We start from the raw sequence: 19,401 nt of genomic DNA on the forward strand, positions 1-19,401 counted from the left end.
TTTGATCTCCCTCTTACTGTGTTCCACCAGCGAAGACGTTCTTTTACGAGAGAATTCAGGCCAGACAGATTTTGAGATTCTGCAAGCAGGTTCCCTTAGCCATCTGTTACCAACTACCTCGCAATGGAACGCACGGATTCTGCCAATGAAATAGCTGATGGGAGGTTTCACAGATCTCTCAATCAGAAGATTGGACGACTGTGAGCCCCCTCGAACAAGCTCGTCGGCTATCTCATTCCCTTCAATTTCACTATGTCCTGGTACCCAACATAAACCAACTATCTGTCGTATATCATTCAAAGCGGACTTACAATCTTACAATATAATCACTGATATGACTATTCCCCCTATGGAATTCTTGCATGAATAGAGTGCCAGCAAGACTACATCATCGGCATAGGCTACCGCCTTTTTCCTGAGATGATTGAATTTCATAAGTATCTCATTTATCACCAGAAGCCACAAAAGGGGAGAAAGTACTCCTCCCTGAGGTGTGCCTATGTTGACAGATTTCCTCACGGAACTCTCTCCTAAGAATGAGTTGATAATTCTGCTTTCCTGCATTCTATCAATCCATTCTGTAAGGAGTGAGGGGATACGTATGCCTACGAGAGCAGAATGGATGGTCTCTAGCTTCACATTGTTGAAAGCTCCTTCGATATCGAGGAATGTTGCCAAAGTGTAGCCAGAGGACTCCATATTCTTCTCGTTGCATCCAACCACCTCATGCAGAGGGTGTATCCACTGATCTGCCTTTGATGTAGGCATGCTGGGATTTACTAAGTTTACTATGGTCAATGGTATTTCTAATTTCTGAGTCTAGTAACCTTCCTAAAGTCTTGAATAGAAAGGAAGAAAGGCTAATCGGCCTATAGTCGTTAGGTAACGTATGACCCGGCTTTCGGTATGAGGGTCTCGGTAACCTCTTTCCATAGACTTGGTATGTACGACAGAAGTTAACAAGCTCTAAAAATGTCCTGCAGAAATGATATTATACGTTCATCTGCGTGTTGGCGCATGGCCGGTATTATACCATCTGGGCCAGGAGATTTATAGGGTTGAAAACTGTTTATCGCCCATATCAGTTTTGTGTATCTTATTGTATCTTCTATCAACTTCTCCTCTTCCCTCGTCCGAACTGTAGGCTGATGCACACACTGCGCATCCTATAGTCCTTGCAACCAGGAAAGTGGGTTGATGATAGAAGATCAAGAGTCTCACTACCAAGAGTCTCAGTTTCCTGGATGTACCAGGGCCATCAGTAGGTTTCTCCTTCTTTGAAGGGACTACCGCTGTGGTCCTAGTACTGGGTCGGGGGATCCTATCAATCAAGAAGTCCCTCTCAATGTCCACGTACCATCACTTCGCATAATACTCCCTATGGATTTTGGATCCGTAGCTTTCTTGATTTTGCCCTTGTACCTATTGAATTGTCTTTTATAAACATCCCAATCTGTACTGAGTTTTGTCACATCCGATGATGATATCACCAACTCTGCCCATCTCCTCCAGTAGGCGGCATACCACAGTACCGGGCGGGTCAGGAGCCTCATAGGGAAGATAGACGGCAGAGACTATCAGGGGTTTCGATGTACCTCGGCCTAGTCTTGCTGTCGTCATATATCCATTGCTGAAAAGAAGCATTAAATTAGAAAGAAGCATTAATCGGTAGCGAACTTCGCGACTACACCGCCGTTCCTTTAAAATGAGGCGAAGATTCTCCACCTCTTCATCTGAAGGCCGTCGTTCTGCTTCTCTAATAACCTCAGTGTCTTCTCCAGCCCCTTGAAAGGTTTTGGGATGAGCACAGAGGTTACCATACCGCTCGGTATCTCTCGGACCGCTACAGCTGCCAGACGACTACCTTCCCAAAGAGGGTCCAGGCTGTTGATTGTCTTCTTAAGGAAATCTGAAGTCTCCTTAGTGCTACAGTCAACAACCTTTACCCCTTTGTATGAGGATGTCAGGCCAAACCGCAGGCTCTTTCGATCAACCTCGTCGGATAGGAAGAGGTCCTACAGATGACTGTCGACCAGCTCCCATCTATCCTCACTGATAAACCCGTCGGGGTCAGCTCGGCCGACGACTGCGTGGGTCTCTTTGCAGCAGATTGTTGCTCCTCCGAGGACCTCATTCTCTTGACAGCCGTGGGCTGTGGCCGAGATTTGGCACCCGGGGTAGCAACCACTGCAGAGGTATGCCCAGCAGACGCAGGCACCTGCTTCGCGTTCGCTACCTTCTGCTCATCCACTGGCGACTGCCCAATTGTCTCCGTCTTGGCTGTCGGCTTTGGAAATTCGACAGAAGTTGGATTGACAGAGGGCGGTTGTGCCTTATCGGTCTTCTTGGAGGCCTTTTTACGGGCTCTCCTTCGGGCCGACTTCGACAGTCCCCTGCCTTCTGTCTTTGTGGATGCTGCTGTCTGGGACGTCTCAGTACTCAGTTTACCCTTGGGGGTGCTGAGGGCTTAGACGTCTCAGGCATCAGTTTCCTGGATGTACCAGGGCCATCAGTAGGTTTCTCCTTCTTTGAAGGGACTACCGCTGTGGTCCTAGTACTGGGTCGGGGGATCCTATCAATCAAGAAGTCCCTCTTAATGTCATCAGGATAGTTCATAGAGAACTTCCTAATGAGTTTGAGGTTCCTCTTGATTAACAGGAACTCCTTCCCCGTGATGGAGTTGCTGTCCCGTCCGATGTATCGTTTACAGTAATTTACTGCTCTCCGATACATTTTCTTGGCAGCGATCTCCTTGGCATCGGCTTATCTAGCAGATAATGGTACTGATGTGTCATCCATCTTAACGATGGGGTTCTCATCATTGCCAGCATCTGTTTCGACAGCCAACTTCCTGAGTAGTCTCGCGACATCACTGCAGGCCGTGGAGATCGAGTCGAGATTCTCAACCTTGCCTGGGTTTACTTCCCTAGTCAGCTACTGGGAGGACCCTCCTTGCTTTAGAGGAGACACCATGGTTGCTACTGTGTTTATGTCATCCTCGTCCGACAAGGGTGAGTCATCCCAGAGCTGATTTGGGATGCTCTCCTGACTAAGGCGGAAGGAGCCGGTTTCCTCTAGAAGATTGAGGAGAAGATCCGACTGCCTCTCCAGGCTTACATTAACATCGTCGAGAGAAGGAAAATTGGCTAAAGAGAGGTCCAGGGGGATGGCTTGGGTCGTCAACAGAATGATACTACCTTGTATAATTATGACATGACCTCAACTTTCAACCATTCACCAAATGAAGAGATTATTCAATATTTGAACATCGAATAAAAACCGGCGGTTTTCTACTGGTATAACTTTCGTTGAATTGGGAAAAGCCTTCGACGTTTTCTCAATGAAAGAATGTTTGTTGTCGATGTTCAAGAAAGCAAATCTTCTTCAGGCAATGTTCCAGCTGATGTCCCTCAGGGTTTAGTGCTGCCACCTCTACTGTATTCGCTTTACATCTCCGATTTCAAAACCTCTAAAATCAACGAAGTAGCTTCTTATGCAGATGACAGCGCTATTATCATTCAAGGATATGTTTCTAAATAAACGTTTAGCTGCAATTACAATCGGTTATTTTTATTTTTATACGTTTTTTAAGCCGATTTTTTTAATAAGAATGAGAATATTCAATGTCGGGTAATGTGGACCACTATAAAAAAGTGGGACCTTTTCATGAGGATGCGTTCGAAACATGGGCGCATTTAATATGCGAGGAGGTATTCTATGCTCTGAAAACTTATATGCGTATGTACGCATATAAGAAACAACTTTCTTATATCCGATAATTCCATATAAGCAAAAAAACGCATATAAGAAAGAAATCGCCGGATTTTTTGAGTTTCTCATATCCGATATCTACTGTAACACGTTTTGTGTTCAACTCAAATTCAACTCAATTGTAATAAATGACCTCAACTTTCAACCATTCACCAAATGAAGAGATTATTCAATATTTGAACATCGAATAAAAACCGGCGGTTTTCTACTGGTATAACTTTCGTTGAATTCGGAAAAGCCTTCGACGTTTTCTCAATGAAAGAATGTTTGTTGTCGATGTTCAAGGAAGCAAATCTTCTTCAGGCAATGTTCCAGCTGATGTCCCTCAGGGTTTAGTGCTGCCAGCTCTACTGTATTCGCTTTACATCTCCGATTTCAAAACCTCTAAAATCAACGAAGTAGCTTCTTATGCAGATGACAGCGCTATTATCATTCAAGGATATGTTTCTAAATAAACGATATCTTCTGTAACACGTTTTGTGTTCAACTAAAATTGTAATAAACAATAACAACTACTCGTGGTACATTGAAATGCACTCACTCAAGCGAAAAAAATTGTCAGGAAGGCCACCAAAAGGAATTATAAAACTAGTGAAAACCGTTTTAAGATACTTCAATCATTTGACATTGATAACATTGATAACCACGACTTATCAATGTGCCAAGTAAATAAAACACAAAAAAAAAATGAAAAACAACAACCATCGGGCTGACGATCCACGATGTCCTTGCCGAAAAGAATACTTAGCAATCTGGGAAAACTTAACAAGGAGATATTCTGTAAGAAGGCGCCCTGTTCCGTTGACCTTCGATATAACAGCTAATGAATTTCCACAGGTAAAAAAATCATATTTTACCTCAAACAATTCCGATCCACTCAGACCGGAAAACACGTACTCAAGAGTAATTGAATTATGCACTCAAATTAGCTCATCAACAGCAAAACTTTTTAACATCGATGAATTATACCACATTTTTTCAAAAGCGATATCTGACCGACCTAATTGCAGAACAAAAATTTAACAATTAAATGTTCTTAACAAACAATTAAAATTCATATTAGCTTCCTGATCTTGATATAATAACAACATCAATTGGCGACTCCAACTGGTCACCATGCCATGTGTGCCATGTATGCCATGGAAGCTAAATAAATTCATTTTCATCAATATAAACAATGATAGAAACGCACAATGGTGAAATGTTTCTGTCTTCTTTTCTTACACGCAGCAAACAATTTCGGAAAATTACAAAAAAAAAAAAAAAATTAACGAAATAAAGAATCAAATTCTTTATTTCTTTAATCCGTTCCAAATTAACACAATGTTGTTACATTGCATATAATTAAATCATATTTTGAAACATAAACATACATACAAAATTATGTTATGTATATACAAAACGAAAATATTAATATTTTGTAAACATTCAATTATATTTAAATTTACATCGTCTTTGTGAAGCACATTTGGACTATTTCAAATTATCCTACAAATTATAAATTGTGTTGTGTTTTGGATGTGTTTTTTTATTTAAAGGCGAAACAATTAGTTTTCCCCTGGGCAAAAAAAAATTGACGTTAAACTTAAGTTTTCTCTTTGAATTCGCTTACTGTCCGACCTTATATAGGCCTTGATTTTTATACTTACAATTTATCGGAGCACTCTGTTTTCTTTTGTATTCTTCTGTGTTCGGTGCTCAGCAAAAAACCTCCGAGTATTAAGTTTCAGACAAATTAAAAATTTATGAAAAAATGGAAACATATGACAGAATGATAGGTTGTTGTAACAAACGTCCACTCGGAAACTATGTCCATTGTGATCGTCCTTTATATATATGTGTACCTATAAAGAAAAAGGAAAGAGATAGTGGAAGAGTAGGGAGAAAAAATAGTGAGAAAGAAGGGGGCGGAAGAGAGATTATTTTAGCCAAGTCAATTTTTTGACAAAGCCTAGAATTATCAATTTCATAACTTCCAAACTGTTTATGTCTTCTGCTGATCAGCGATGGACATTTGCAGAGGATGTGCTCAATTGTTTCCAGTTCTTCTTCGTCTAATTTTGCGAAAGATCTAATTTTGCAGTGACCAGTTATAATCCCCACAACGATTTTGATCTCCCTCTTACTGTGTTCCACCAGCGAAGACGTTCTTTTACGAGAGAATTCAGGCCAGACAGATTTTGAGATTCTGCAAGCAGGTTCCCTTAGCCATCTGTTACCAACTACCTCGCAATGGAACGCACGGATTCTGCCAATGAAATAGCTGATGGGAGGTTTCACAGATCTCTCAATCAGAAGATTGGACGACTGTGAGCCCCCTCGAACAAGCTCGTCGGCTATTTCATTCCCTTCAATTTCACTATGTCCTGGTACCAAACATAAACCAACTACCTGTCGTATATCATTGAAAGCGGACTTACAATCATGAACTGCTTTCAAGTAAACCGAGGACCTCATTCTCTTGACAGCCGTGGGCTGTGGCCGAGATTTGGCCCAGCAGACGCAGGCACCTGCTTCGCGTTCGCTACCTTCTGCTCATCCACTGGCGATTGCCCAGTTGTCTCCGTCTTGGCTGTCGGCTTTGGAAATTCGACAGAAGTTGGATTGACAGAGGGCGGTTGTGCCTTATCGGTCTTCTTGGAGGCCTTTTTACGGGCTCTCCTTCGGGCCGACTTCGACAGTCCCCTGCCTTCTGTCTTTGTGGATGCTGATGTCTGGGACGTCTCAGTACTCAGTTTACCCTTGGGGGTGCTGAGGGCTTAGACGTCTCAGGCATCAGTTTCCTGGATGTACCAGGGCCATCAGTAGGTTTCTCCTTCTTTGAAGGGACTACCGCTGTGGTCCTAGTACTGGGTCGGGGGATCCTATCAATCAAGAAGTCCCTCTCAATGTCTTCAGGATAGTTCATAGAGAACTTCCTAATGAGTTTGAGGTTCCTCTTGATTAACAGGAACTCCTTCCCCGTAATGGAGTTGCTGTCCCGTCCGATGTATCGTTTACAGTAATTTACTGCTCTCCGATACATTTTCTTGACAGCGATCTCCTTGGCATCGGCTTATCTAGCAGATAATGGTACTGATGTGTCAACCATCTTAACGATGGGGTTCTCATCAGTGCCAGCATCTGTTTCGACAGCCAACTGCCTGAGTAGTCTCGCGACATCACTGCAGGCCGTGGAGATCGAGTCGAGATTCTCAACCTCGCCAGGGTTTACTTCCCTAGTCAGCAACTGTGAGGACCCTCCTTGCTTTAGAGGAGACACCATGGTTGCTACTGTGTTTATCACCGTAGTTTCCATGATGTCATCCTCGTCCGACAAGGGTGAGTCATCCAAGAGCTGATTTGGGATGCTCTCCTGACTAAGGCGGAAGGAGCCGGTTTCCTCTAGAAGATTGTGGAGAAGATCCGACTGCCTCTCCAGGCTTACATTAACATCGTCGAGAGAAGGACAATTGGCTAAAGAATGATACTACCTTGTATAATTATGACATGATCTCAACTTTCAACATTTACCAAATGAAGAGATTAGTCAATATTTGAACATCGAATTAAAACCGGCGGTTTTCTACTGGTATAACTTTCGTTGAATTCGGAAAAGCCTTCGACGTTTTCTCAATGAAATAATGTTTGTTGTCGATGTTCAAGGAAGCAAATCTTCTTCAGGCAATGTTCCAGCTGATGTCCCTCAGGGTTTAGTGCTGCCAGCTCTACTGTATTCGCTTTACATCTCAGATTTTAAAACCTCTAAAATCAACGAAGTAGCTTCTTATGCAGATGACAGCGCTATTATCATTCAAGGATATGTTTCTAACGTAATCGTTGAGAGAATTCAGGAAGTTTTTTCATTGGTCTCTAAATATTTTTCCAAATGGAAAATAAAAATCAATGAAGAAAATTCTCAAACCATTATATTTCCTTACAATAAGTCCCCCAAAAGAATTTCTTCTATAAACTTAAGGTAAATGGTAAGGAACTCGAATTTTCAAAATCCGTTAAATATTTAAGCGCTATTCTAGTTGAAAAATTAATCTTTAAAAAACATATACAATGTCATAAAATAAATAAATAACTTCTTCTAAATATGCAAACAATTATCCCCTTCGCCGACTTTTTGTTGAATTTAATAAATTAAAAAAAATTATATTACATTTAAATACCTAATATAAAAATATATTTTTGTAAATACTTGTAGTTTTTAGTTCAGTCTGTAAGGGGCTTTGTAATCTATAGACTTAATAAAAAAATAAAATAACTTTTATATTTATTTAAAAAAGAAGAAATAAATCAATTTTTAAAGCGTAGTTTTTTTTAATTCAAATTATTGGCCAAATTGCTACTAAAGTTATGAACTGACGTGCTGAGTTCGTAACTCTTCTGGATTTTCGAAAAAGAATAAAAATTTTAAAGATAAATATTTATTTCATAGAATTGTGCTTACTTACATGCTTCGCTTCCTTTGCGTTTAACAAACGAGTTTGAAATACGGTTCGTATTATAGAGTGTGGTGATGACAGATTTGCGAAAACTAGATTCGAATAGAGATACCATGGGATATGGTACTGATGGTGCACCTAGTAATAATCTAAAATGGCGATCGTTACATTAATCACATTATTTCATTTCCCAAACATTTTAGAAATCAGGGAGTTTATCTATTTTATCATATAGGGAAATAGCAAAATTGAGTTATATTCCCAAGATAATTTAGATACTTACTAATTATTGAATTACCATATAAACTCAAAAATATGTATATAAGCTGAAGACGTCTCACTTGTTTTTCCTTTACAGGTCATTTATGATATAGGCTATATGAACTGTGTATATAGTACAATATTCCTTTGAATATTTTTAATAGAGTTTAAATACCCTTGGGATGATAAATTCTCTAACTGACCATTTTAGATTATACAATAGAAGAACATATACAAACCTTTCTGCAAATATATTATTTATTACAATTACACATGAATCTTGTAAACGCGGGATAAGACACAACAATTTTATATATGTATTTATTTACGAATATAAGATTTATTGAGTTTCTAAATATATCGAAAATGAAAATTATGTTCCATTCAAGGTTTCAATATATACATATAGTTACTGCAACTTAATACGTTTTATGTCCTCCATTCGGAAATCAATCCTATTGAAATAAATAAAAGATTAATACAAAAAAGCATTATTAAAACCAAATCGCAATTCCTGAAAACGCCGTTTGTCCAATTTACAAGTTGTCTAATCAAGGCTCTGTTTCAAAATACTAATTCGATTGATTACGTGCAACACTAAATTAAACAATACAAAATTATATTTTTACGCGAAATAGATTTCATGCTCCCTAGATCTTTTCTTAAAATAAGTCTCTTTTTGCAACCAAAAAATTTTAAAATTCTTTAAATTTCATAAGTATACATTTATAAAAAAGTATTTCATTCCTGCAAAAAAAAAAAAAACTACCGCTGGAGTAAAATGAAGTAACGCCCAGGCAATGAAAACAGTTGCGGAAGATAGCTGTGGAAGTTTCCTAATTCGATATGAAATTAAATCAGTTGTATCAACAATGATGGAAGAGACTACCCAATGTACACTTTCAGGTTTGAAGATTTCAGTATTTGTGGGTCATTAGGACATTTAGTGCCATACAGATTTATTTTAAATGAGGCAATCAGTCCATGTATGAAGATTCTTGGCTCGTAACTGATTGATCCTGACACGCCTGATAATCCATCATATCATACAATGGTTAGGATGATTTCCTTTCTGCTACCCGTACATCAGAAGGAGTGAAATCCCTGATTGGTGAACTCTCTGAAAGTGCGGCGTTTAGCTTGAATGAAATCGGCCAGTCTGATTATGGAATCGATTATGGGGATGTGGTATGAGCCAAGAGGAATTACGTGCTACGTGAGCCATCAATTTGCTCTGCTAACGCTAGGACGGAATGACACAACTCATGGTGAGCATTGAAATCCCTAGTACCAGACGGTTATTGGCCCACAGCGACGTATGGTGTTAAATGTTGCATATTGGGCTGCTGTGGAGGAGACTGAGGTGTAGTTCCGTACTCCGACGAAGAAGATGACATATTGGACGAAGACTCGCTGGGGATTACTCTGTAGCAGCACGAGGCAACGCAATCCTCTTCGTTGTAGTTACGCAACAGATCCTAACCGGAACAATTCTTAAAGAGCACTTACTCCTTGCACCCGTCACATCTCACCGACACTGACACGTGACGAATAATTTTGTGGAAACATAAAGGTCCGGTTTTTTGTTAGATCCAGGCACGGACCAAAAAAAAAACATTCCGGAATATGTTGCTCCCAAAGCAGAAAAACAATACAATCTTATACAACTGCGTAGAAACCGATGTCGTGGAATTGTTCTTAATTCGCGATGTTGCTAAAGGTTTTTTGCAATATGCTTAAATTACGCAGCTGAATTTTGTATACGTTGAGAGAAATCGATGATACAAAAATTCCTTTACTAATATGAATTCAACTATATAATGTAGGATGCATAATGACGATAATTTATATTATTCAAAAAAGTTATTGTAAGTATAAAAAGTTATGGCTATGCCAAAATCCATGACATAATTATGGAAGGTAGTCTCATTTGAGAAAATAATAATTGCAACCCTTTTTAATTTCTAACAGCCTTACTGTACAGTTTAGTGAACTGTACGTAATTTTGGAGTCAGGTAATCAGAGGTAAATACTTGTTTTCTAAGATTTCTATTTTTAATGAAGATGATAAAATAGGTTATTTATAACTCTCACGCAGTGTGTGTGTGCAGGTCTCAAGTGGAACGTCAATAGTGCGTTGGTAAATAGAAATAAAGATTGCTGCACACGGCGTGTTAATGGGTCACAACATAAGAGTGCATTGTCTGTGTGTATTTTTGGGTGATCGTAAATAAAGACCATAAATGTGTCCAAACCCAAATCTATTTACACATTCAATGTATGTATTTGAAATGCATTGTAGTTCTATGTATTAATATATATGTTTAGAGTTAAGAAGATATTTTAAATAAAATGAGTTCACCTCGAACCACGGAACTGTCAACACCGTGCGTTTCTTTTTTCTCTAGTTTCTCCCGTCGCACGTTTGTGATGAGATCAGGAGTCATCTCATCATTTGGTTACCCCGAGGTGATAGGCGCGTAGTGCAGAACAAACTACGTTGGTTTTTCACATAGTGTTAGTGACGTGATAGGCGCGTAGTAAAGGACAAACTACGTTGGTTATCGCTATGTTAGATATGCAGGTGAAAGCAACCCGTGCTAAGTCTACACGTATTGTGTTGGAATAGGCGCACTGTTGAAGCAAAGGCAGTGTTAGTCGTTTTTTTGTCGTGGTGAATACGTAGTGAAAAGTACTACCAAGGTTTACCCGACAAAATAGTTATAAGGGAATAGGAAGTCGAAGAAAGACTGTTTTTATCTCGTTAACATAGATGCTTTTCATAAGAAGAAAGATATATAATCGTAAAAATGAATTTTGAACAATTCATTCCACATCAAAGAATGTTGGGCGAATATATCTCTATTCATTTAAAACTGAACAAAATTGCTCAAAACGTGTGGCAGGAGAAATTTTAGAGAATTGTGTACGATTAGCAGATTCCTTCATAGAAGCAAGGAGGGAATTTTTGGATAATGAGGTGAAGCTTCATCGTATGGGAAAAGTTTTATACGAACATATCGTATTCGGTTTAGGAGTAAGATATGCATTTGACGAAATAGAATTAGGTATGTGGAAGAGGGGTATATTTGTCCCCTTAGAGGCTCCACAACTAGTAGAAGTAGCTACGTTGACAGTTTAAGTTCGGTAGAAATATGCCAAACTAAGGACATAATCCTCCTACCGACAATGAGAATAGACGATCTAGTTAGTACACTAGATCGTTCATTGTGTGAGTTGGAGGAAGAGATACAGAATGCTATTCGTTTTTCCTGCGGATAGCAAGCTCGCAAAATGGTTTCTTAAAATTTGTTTTCAAATTTTAGATAAAGAAGTAGGAAATATAGACGCACATCTTAAGAAAGTTAAAGAATTAGGGACGATTCAGACGGAGACGGAGGAAAATGGAAACGGTCACGTTGATGTTCCGCGAGTCGGTGTGGAAGTTGAAAACAACAAACCACAAATAACGCGTAAACTGAAGCATAAAATAATAACGCGAAAGTACAAACAATAGAGACTGCAAAGAAAAAAAATGCAGTTGAAGAAGAGCTGCCATCACGGAATATATATTATGCCTCTAGAGGAAATGTGCAGCAGATACCAGAGCCAGACACAATACTCACGGATAATGTTAATACTAGCGACTGGGAAGAAGCTGCAAAGAAAGTTGCTACTGAGAACCTGAAATGCCGTAGTGACAGTGCAGAGAAAACCACACCGATGACAAAGGTCACTGGTTCAGCGGTCGGCGCAAACGACGGCTGCCATGTAGTCCGAAATGCAACCGTTAATAAAGATGTACGGTTATCCAGAAAAAGAAAATCTAAGGGAGTTAAAAGGAAGCGTATGGAGAAAGACGTAAATGGCTACAACGAGGTAAAACCCAAGAGGTACAGGAAATTGACATCAGCAGTTGTGGGAATAGAAATGGCTTCACCGACGGAACAGGACGAAAAGAATGAAGCAGTATGGATATGGCGGGAAGAAAGGCTTGAAAATATTTTGCCTCATCTGAACGAAGAATCTGAGGAAATCGTCAAATTATATACCATATTATATACCTTGCACCCGTCACATCTCACCGACACTGACACGTGACGAATAATTTTGTGGCAAACATAAAGGTCCGGTTTTTTGTTAGATCCAGGCACGGACCAAAAAAAAAAAGAAAACATTCCAGAATATGTTGCTCCCAAAGCAGAAAAACAATACAATCTTATACAACTGCGTAGAAACCGATGTCGTGGAATTGTTCTTAATTCGCGATGTTGCTAAAGGTTTTTTGCAATATGCTTAAATTACGCAGCTGAATTTTGTATACGTTGAGAGAAATCGATGATACAAAAATTCCTTTACTAATATGAATTCAACTATATAATGTAGGATGCATAATGACGATAATTTATATTATTCAAAAAAGTTATTGTAAGTATAAAAAGTTATGGCTATGCCAAAATCCATGACATAATTATGGAAGGTAGTCTCATTTGAGAAAATAATAATTGCAACCCTTTTTAATTTCTAACAGCCTTACTGTACAGTTTAGTGAACTGTACGTAATTTTGGAGTCAGGTAATCAGAGGTAAATACTTGTTTTCTACGATTTCTATTTTTAATGAAGATGATAAAATAGGTTATTTATAACTCTCACGCAGTGTGTGTGTGTGCAGGTCTCAAGTGGAACGTCAATAGTGCGTTGGTAAATAGAAATAAAGATTGCTGCACACGGCGTGTTAATGGGTCACAACATAAGAGTGCATTGTCTGTGTGTATTTTTGGGTGATCGTAAATAAAGACCATAAATGTGTCCAAACCCAAATCTATTTACACATTCAATGTATGTATTTGAAATGCATTGTAGTTCTATGTATTAATATATATGTTTAGAGTTAAGAAGATATTTTAAATAAAATGAGTTCACCTCGAACCACGGAACTGTCAACACCGTGCGTTTCTTTTTTCTCTAGTTTCTCCCGTCGCACATTTGTGATGAGATCAGGAGTCATCTCATCATTTGGTTACCCCGAGGTGATAGGCGCGTAGTGCAGAACAAACTACGTTGGTTTTTCACATAGTGTTAGTGACGTGATAGGCGCGTAGTAAAGGACAAACTACGTTGGTTATCGCTATGTTAGATATGCAGGTGAAAGCAACCCGTGCTAAGTCTACACGTATTGTGTTGGAATAGGCGCACTGTTGAAGCAAAGGCAGTGTTAGTCGTTTTTTGTCGTGGTGAATACGTAGTGAAAAGTACTACCAAGGTTTACCCGACAAAATAGTTATAAGGGAATAGGAAGTCGAAGAAAGACTGTTTTTATCTCGTTAACATAGATGCTTTTCATAAGAAGAAAGATATATAATCGTAAAAATGAATTTTGAACAATTCATTCAACATCAAAGAATTTAAAACTGAGCAAAATTGCTCAAAACGTGTGCTCAAAATTTTAGAGAATTGTGTACGATTAGCAGATTCCTACATAGAAGCAAGGAGGGAATTTTTGGATAATGAGGTGAAGCTTCATCGTATGGGAAAAGTTTTATACGAACATATCGTATTCGGTTTAGGAGTAAGATATGCATTTGACGAAATAAAATTAGGTATGTGGAAGAGGGGTATATTTGTCCCCTTAGAGGCTCCACAACTAGTAGAAGTAGCTTCGTTGAACAGTTTAAGTTCGGTAGAAATATGCCAAACTAAGGACATAATCCTCCTACCGACAATGAGAATAGACGATCTAGTTAGTACACTAGATCGTTCATTGTGTGAGTTGGAGGAAGAGATACAGAATGCTATTCGTTTTTCCTGCGGATAGCAAGCTCGCAAAATGGTTTCATTTTCTTAAAATTTGTTTTCAAATTTTAGATAAAGAAATAGGAAATATAGACGCACATCTTAAGAAAGTTAAAGAATTAGGGACGATTCAGACGGAGACGGATGAAAATGGAAACGGTCACGTAGATGTTCCGCGAGTCGGTGTGGAAGTTGAAAACAACAAACCACAAATAACGCGTAAACTGAAGCATAAAATAATAACGCGAAAGTACAAACAATAGAGACTGCAAAGAAAAAAGATGCAGTTGAAGAAGAGCTGCCATCACGGAATATATATTATGCCTCTAGAGGAAATGTGCAGCAGATACCAGAGCCAGACACAATACTCACGGATAATGTTAATACTAGCGACTGGGAAGAAGCTGCAAAGAAAGTTGCTACTGAGAACCTGAAATGCCGGTTATCCAGAAAAAGGGAGTTAAAAGGAAGCGTATGGAGAAAGACGTAAATGGCTACAGCGAGGTAAAACCCAAGAGGTACAGGAAATTGACATCAGCAGTTGTGGGAATAGAAATGGCTTCACCGACGGAACAGGACGAAAAGAATGAAGAAAAGAATGAAGCAGTATGGATATGGCGGGAAGAAAGGCTTGAAAATATTTTGCCTCATCTGAACGAAGAATCTGAGGAAATCGTCAAATTATATACCAGCTACGCAAAGAAAATCTTCACCGGTACATTCTTCAAAAAATTGTGCAAAACCACGAACATAGAGAAAAATAACAACAAGGAAGAGAAAAAACCGTTCAGAAAAAGGGTTTTCCTAGTTTTTCATCGGTGGAAGATGGATTCATGCTGCAACTGGCTGCTGGATGTTGTGGGTGCCGTAACCTAGCTGTAAAGAGCATATTATTATTATGTAATTATCTCTATTAAAATTAGAAATTATGTTTGGCATTTTTATATATTTTAAAATTTTAGAGATTATGATATAACATTCAACCGATTGTTAGTACTAAGGAAATTATGTGTATTTCATACATTTTATTTATTCATGTTTTATTAAAAGATTGGGATCTTTTAAGGCCCGCAGTCTGTACAGTTTAGTGAACTGTATGTAATTTTGGAGTCAGGTAGTCAGAGGGAAATACTTGTTTTCTAAGATTTCTATTTTTAATGACGTTTTTCACCACAAAAGTAGAACACATGTATTTATATGTACGTTACCGAAATACGTCGACGTACGAATTTTCAAAGTTGAAAAAATTCAACTATGACAGAACGTATTTTTGTCTTTTCATTTGTTGAAAAAAGAAACAAAACATAAAGCAAATACGAAAATTTCAAAAATGCCGTAGTGACAGTGCAGAGAAAACCACACCGATGACAAAGGTCACTGGTTCAGCGGTCGGCGCAAACGACGGCTGCCATGTAGTCCGAAATGCAACCGTTAATAAAGATGTACGGTTATGCAGAAAAAGAAAATCTAAGGGAGTTAAAAGGAAGCGTATGGAGAAAGACGTAAATGGCTACAACGAGGTAAAACCCAAGAGGTACAGGAAATTGACATCAGCAGTTGTGGGAATAGAAATGGCTTCACCGACGGAACAGGACGAAAAGAATGAAGAAAAGAATGAAGCAGTATGGATATGGCGGGAAGAAAGGCTTGAAAATATTTTGCCTCATCTGAACGAAGAATCTGAGGAAATCGTCAAATTATATACCAGCTACGCAAAGAAAATCTTCACCGGTACATTCTTCAAAAAATTGTGCAAAACCACGAACATAGAGAAAAATAACAACAAGGAAGAGAAAAAACCGTTCAGAAAAAGGGTTTTCCTAGTTTTTCATCGGTGGGAATAGGAAGTCGAAGAAAGACTGTTTTTATCTCGTTAACATAGATGCTTTTCATAAGAAGAAAGATATATAATGGTAAAAATGAATTTTGAACAATTCATTCAACATCAAAGAATTTAAAACTGAGCAAAATTGCTCAAAACGTGTGCTCAAAATTTTAGAGAATTGTGTACGATTAGCAGATTCCTACATAGAAGCAAGGAGGGAATTTTTGGATAATGAGGTGAAGCTTCATCGTATGGGAAAAGTTTTATACGAACATATCGTATTCGGTTTAGGAGTAAGATATGCATTTGACGAAATAAAATTAGGTATGTGGAAGAGGGGTATATTTGTCCCCTTAGAGGCTCCACAACTAGTAGAAGTAGCTACGTTGAACAGTTTAAGTTCGGTAGAAATATGCCAAACTAAGGACATAATCCTCCTACCGACAATGAGAATAGACGATCTAGTTAGTACACTAGATCGTTCATTGTGTGAGTTGGAGGAAGAGATACAGAATGCTATTCGTTTTTCCTGCGGATAGCAAGCTCGCAAAATGGTTTCATTTTCTTAAAATTTGTTTTCAAATTTTAGATAAAGAAATAGGAAATATAGACGCACATCTTAAGAAAGTTAAAGAATTAGGGACGATTCAGACGGAGACGGATGAAAATGGAAACGGTCACGTTGATGTTCCGCGAGTCGGTGTGGAAGTTGAAAACAACAAACCACAAATAACGCGTAAACTGAAGCATAAAATAATAACGCGAAAGTACAAACAATAGAGACTGCAAAGAAAAAAGATGCAGTTGAAGAAGAGCTGCCATCACGGAATATATATTATGCCTCTAGAGGAAATGTGCAGCAGATACCAGAGCCAGACACAATACTCACGGATAATGTTAATACTAGCGACTGGGAAGAAGCTGCAAAGAAAGTTGCTACTGAGAACCTGAAATGCCGTAGTGACAGTGCAGAGAAAACCACACCGATGACAAAGGTCACTGGTTCAGCGGTCGGCGCAAACGACGGCTGCCATGTAGTCCGAAATGCAACCGTTAATAAAGATGTACGGTTATCCAGAAAAAGAAAATCTAAGGGAGTTAAAAGGAAGCGTATGGAGAAAGACGTAAATGGCTACAACGAGGTAAAACCCAAGAGGTACAGGAAATTGACATCAGCAGTTGTGGGAATAGAAATGGCTTCACCGACGGAACAGGACGAAAAGAATGAAGAAAAGAATGAAGCAGTATGGATATGGCGGGAAGAAAGGCTTGAAAATATTTTGCCTCATCTGAACGAAGAATCTGAGGAAATCGTCAAATTATATACCAGCTACGCAAAGAAAATCTTCACCGGTACATTCTTCAAAAAATTGTGCAAAACCACGAACATAGAGAAAAATAACAACAAGGAAGAGAAAAAACCGTTCAGAAAAAGGGTTTTCCTAGTTTTTCATCGGTGGAAGATGGATTCATGCTGCAACTGGCTGCTGGATGTTGTGGGTGCCGTAACCTAGCTGTAAAGAGCATATTATTATTATGTAATTATCTCTATTAAAATTAGAAATTATGTTTGGCATTTTTATATATTTTAAAATTTTAGAGATTATGATATAACATTCAACCGATTGTTAGTACTAAGGAAATTATGTGTATTTCATACATTTTATTTATTCATGTTTTATTAAAAGATTGGGATCTTTTAAGGCCCGCAGTCTGTACAGTTTAGTGAACTGTACGTAATTTTGGAGTCAGGTAGTCAGAGGGAAATACTTGTTTTCTAAGATTTCTATTTTTAATGAAGATGATAAAATAGGTTATTTATGACTCTCACGCAGTGTGTGTGTGTGCAGGTCTCAAGTGGAACGTCAATAGTGCGTTGGTAAATAGAAATAAAGATTGCTGCACACGGTGTGTTAATGGGTCACACCAGAAGAGTGCATTGTCTGTGTGTATTTTTGGGTGATCGTAAATAAAGACCATAAATGTGTCCAAACCCAAATCTATTTACACATTCAATGTATGTATTTGAAATGCATTGTAGTTCTATGTATTAATATATATGTTTAGAGTTAAGAAGATATTTTAAATAAAATGAGTTCACCTCGAACCACGGAACTGTCAACACCGTGCGATTCTTTTTTTCTCTAGTTTCTCCCGTCGCACATTTGTGATGAGATCAGGAGTCATCTCACGTTTTTCACCACAAAAGTAGAACACATGTATTTATATGTACGTTACCGAAATACGTCGACGTACGAATTTTCAAAGTTGAAAAAATTCAACTATGACAGAACGTATTTTTGTCTTTTCATTTGTTGAAAAAAGAAACAAAACATAAAGCAAATACGAAAATTTCAATAAGAATATGAAATAATTGGACACATTTTATATTTTTTCAAGTTTATTTCTCGATCTTGTTTAGCTCGCTAAGAGATATGGCCTCGACGTATTTGGGTAATACGGTCGTTGGGGAAGTTGAATATTTTTGTACGCCTCGTTGGATTTTAGGTAACGTTGTAACTCACAGTCATACCTAAAATTCAACTAGCTCGTTCGACGTTTTTCACCACAAAAGTAGAATACATGTATTTATATGAATGTTACCGAAATACGTCGAACCTTCAAGTTGAACAATTTAAACTTTGACAGAACGTATTTTTCATTTTTTTTGTTGAAAATAAAAATAATACGGCCGTACACAACATTTTGCCATAGTGGGGAAGTTGAATATTTTTGTACGCTCCGTCGGATAATAGGTAACCTTGCCATATATCAATTCCAATAAATAAATTCCAATGGGCTATAATAACAATTTATTTGAGGTATGCCATGTTTTTATGCCATACATAAAAATACGTTTTTATGCTATTTTGATTTTAAATACTGTAAAGATATGAAGTACTTAGGTTTTTCTTATATTTTATGCGCTATTTTTGATTTATTTTAATTGATTTTAAAAATCTCATTTCAGGTTTGTAATTAGTGTTCATAGCTCTACAAAATGTGTTCAAAAATAATTTTCTTGCAGAATCGTAATCAGCGTTCTCGAAACTTTTATATTTGAAATTTATTTATTTATTTCATAAATCCACTGTTCTAATTATGACCAAAAAATTGGAACCCGAGCCATGGTGCATGTGTACGAAGTTTAAATACCGTAGTATTATTGTATACAAAAATTATATTGATAAGTATACATTTATAAAAAAGTACCGCTGGAGTAAAATGAAGTAACGCCCAGGCAATGAAAACAGTTGCGGAAGATAGCTGTGGAAGTTTCCTAATTCGATATGAAATTAAATCAGCTGTATCAACAA

The 19,401-nt window shown here is 38.1% G+C and overlaps 1 protein-coding gene across 1 annotated transcript in view; it reads right to left on the minus strand.

The window, feature by feature from the left end:
* Window positions 1-6,826: 6,826 nt before the first annotated feature.
* LOC133326177 (conserved oligomeric Golgi complex subunit 4) overlaps window positions 6,827-19,401 on the minus strand; it is a 95,411-nt gene continuing 82,836 nt past the window's right edge. Inside the window, exons 7-9 of the mRNA XM_061534854.1 lie at window positions 8,879-8,920; window positions 8,214-8,353; window positions 6,827-7,227 (exon numbers count right to left, since the gene is read on the minus strand). Coding sequence (XP_061390838.1) covers window positions 6,827-7,227; window positions 8,214-8,353; window positions 8,879-8,920 — 583 coding nt within the window. The remainder of the gene's footprint in view (window positions 7,228-8,213; window positions 8,354-8,878; window positions 8,921-19,401) is intronic.

Source organism: Musca vetustissima, unplaced genomic scaffold (genome assembly GCF_032173495.1).
Source record: "Musca vetustissima isolate MV318-11 ecotype Yass unplaced genomic scaffold, APGP_CSIRO_Mvet_v1 utg35446, whole genome shotgun sequence".
Taxonomy (NCBI): domain Eukaryota; kingdom Metazoa; phylum Arthropoda; class Insecta; order Diptera; family Muscidae; genus Musca; species Musca vetustissima.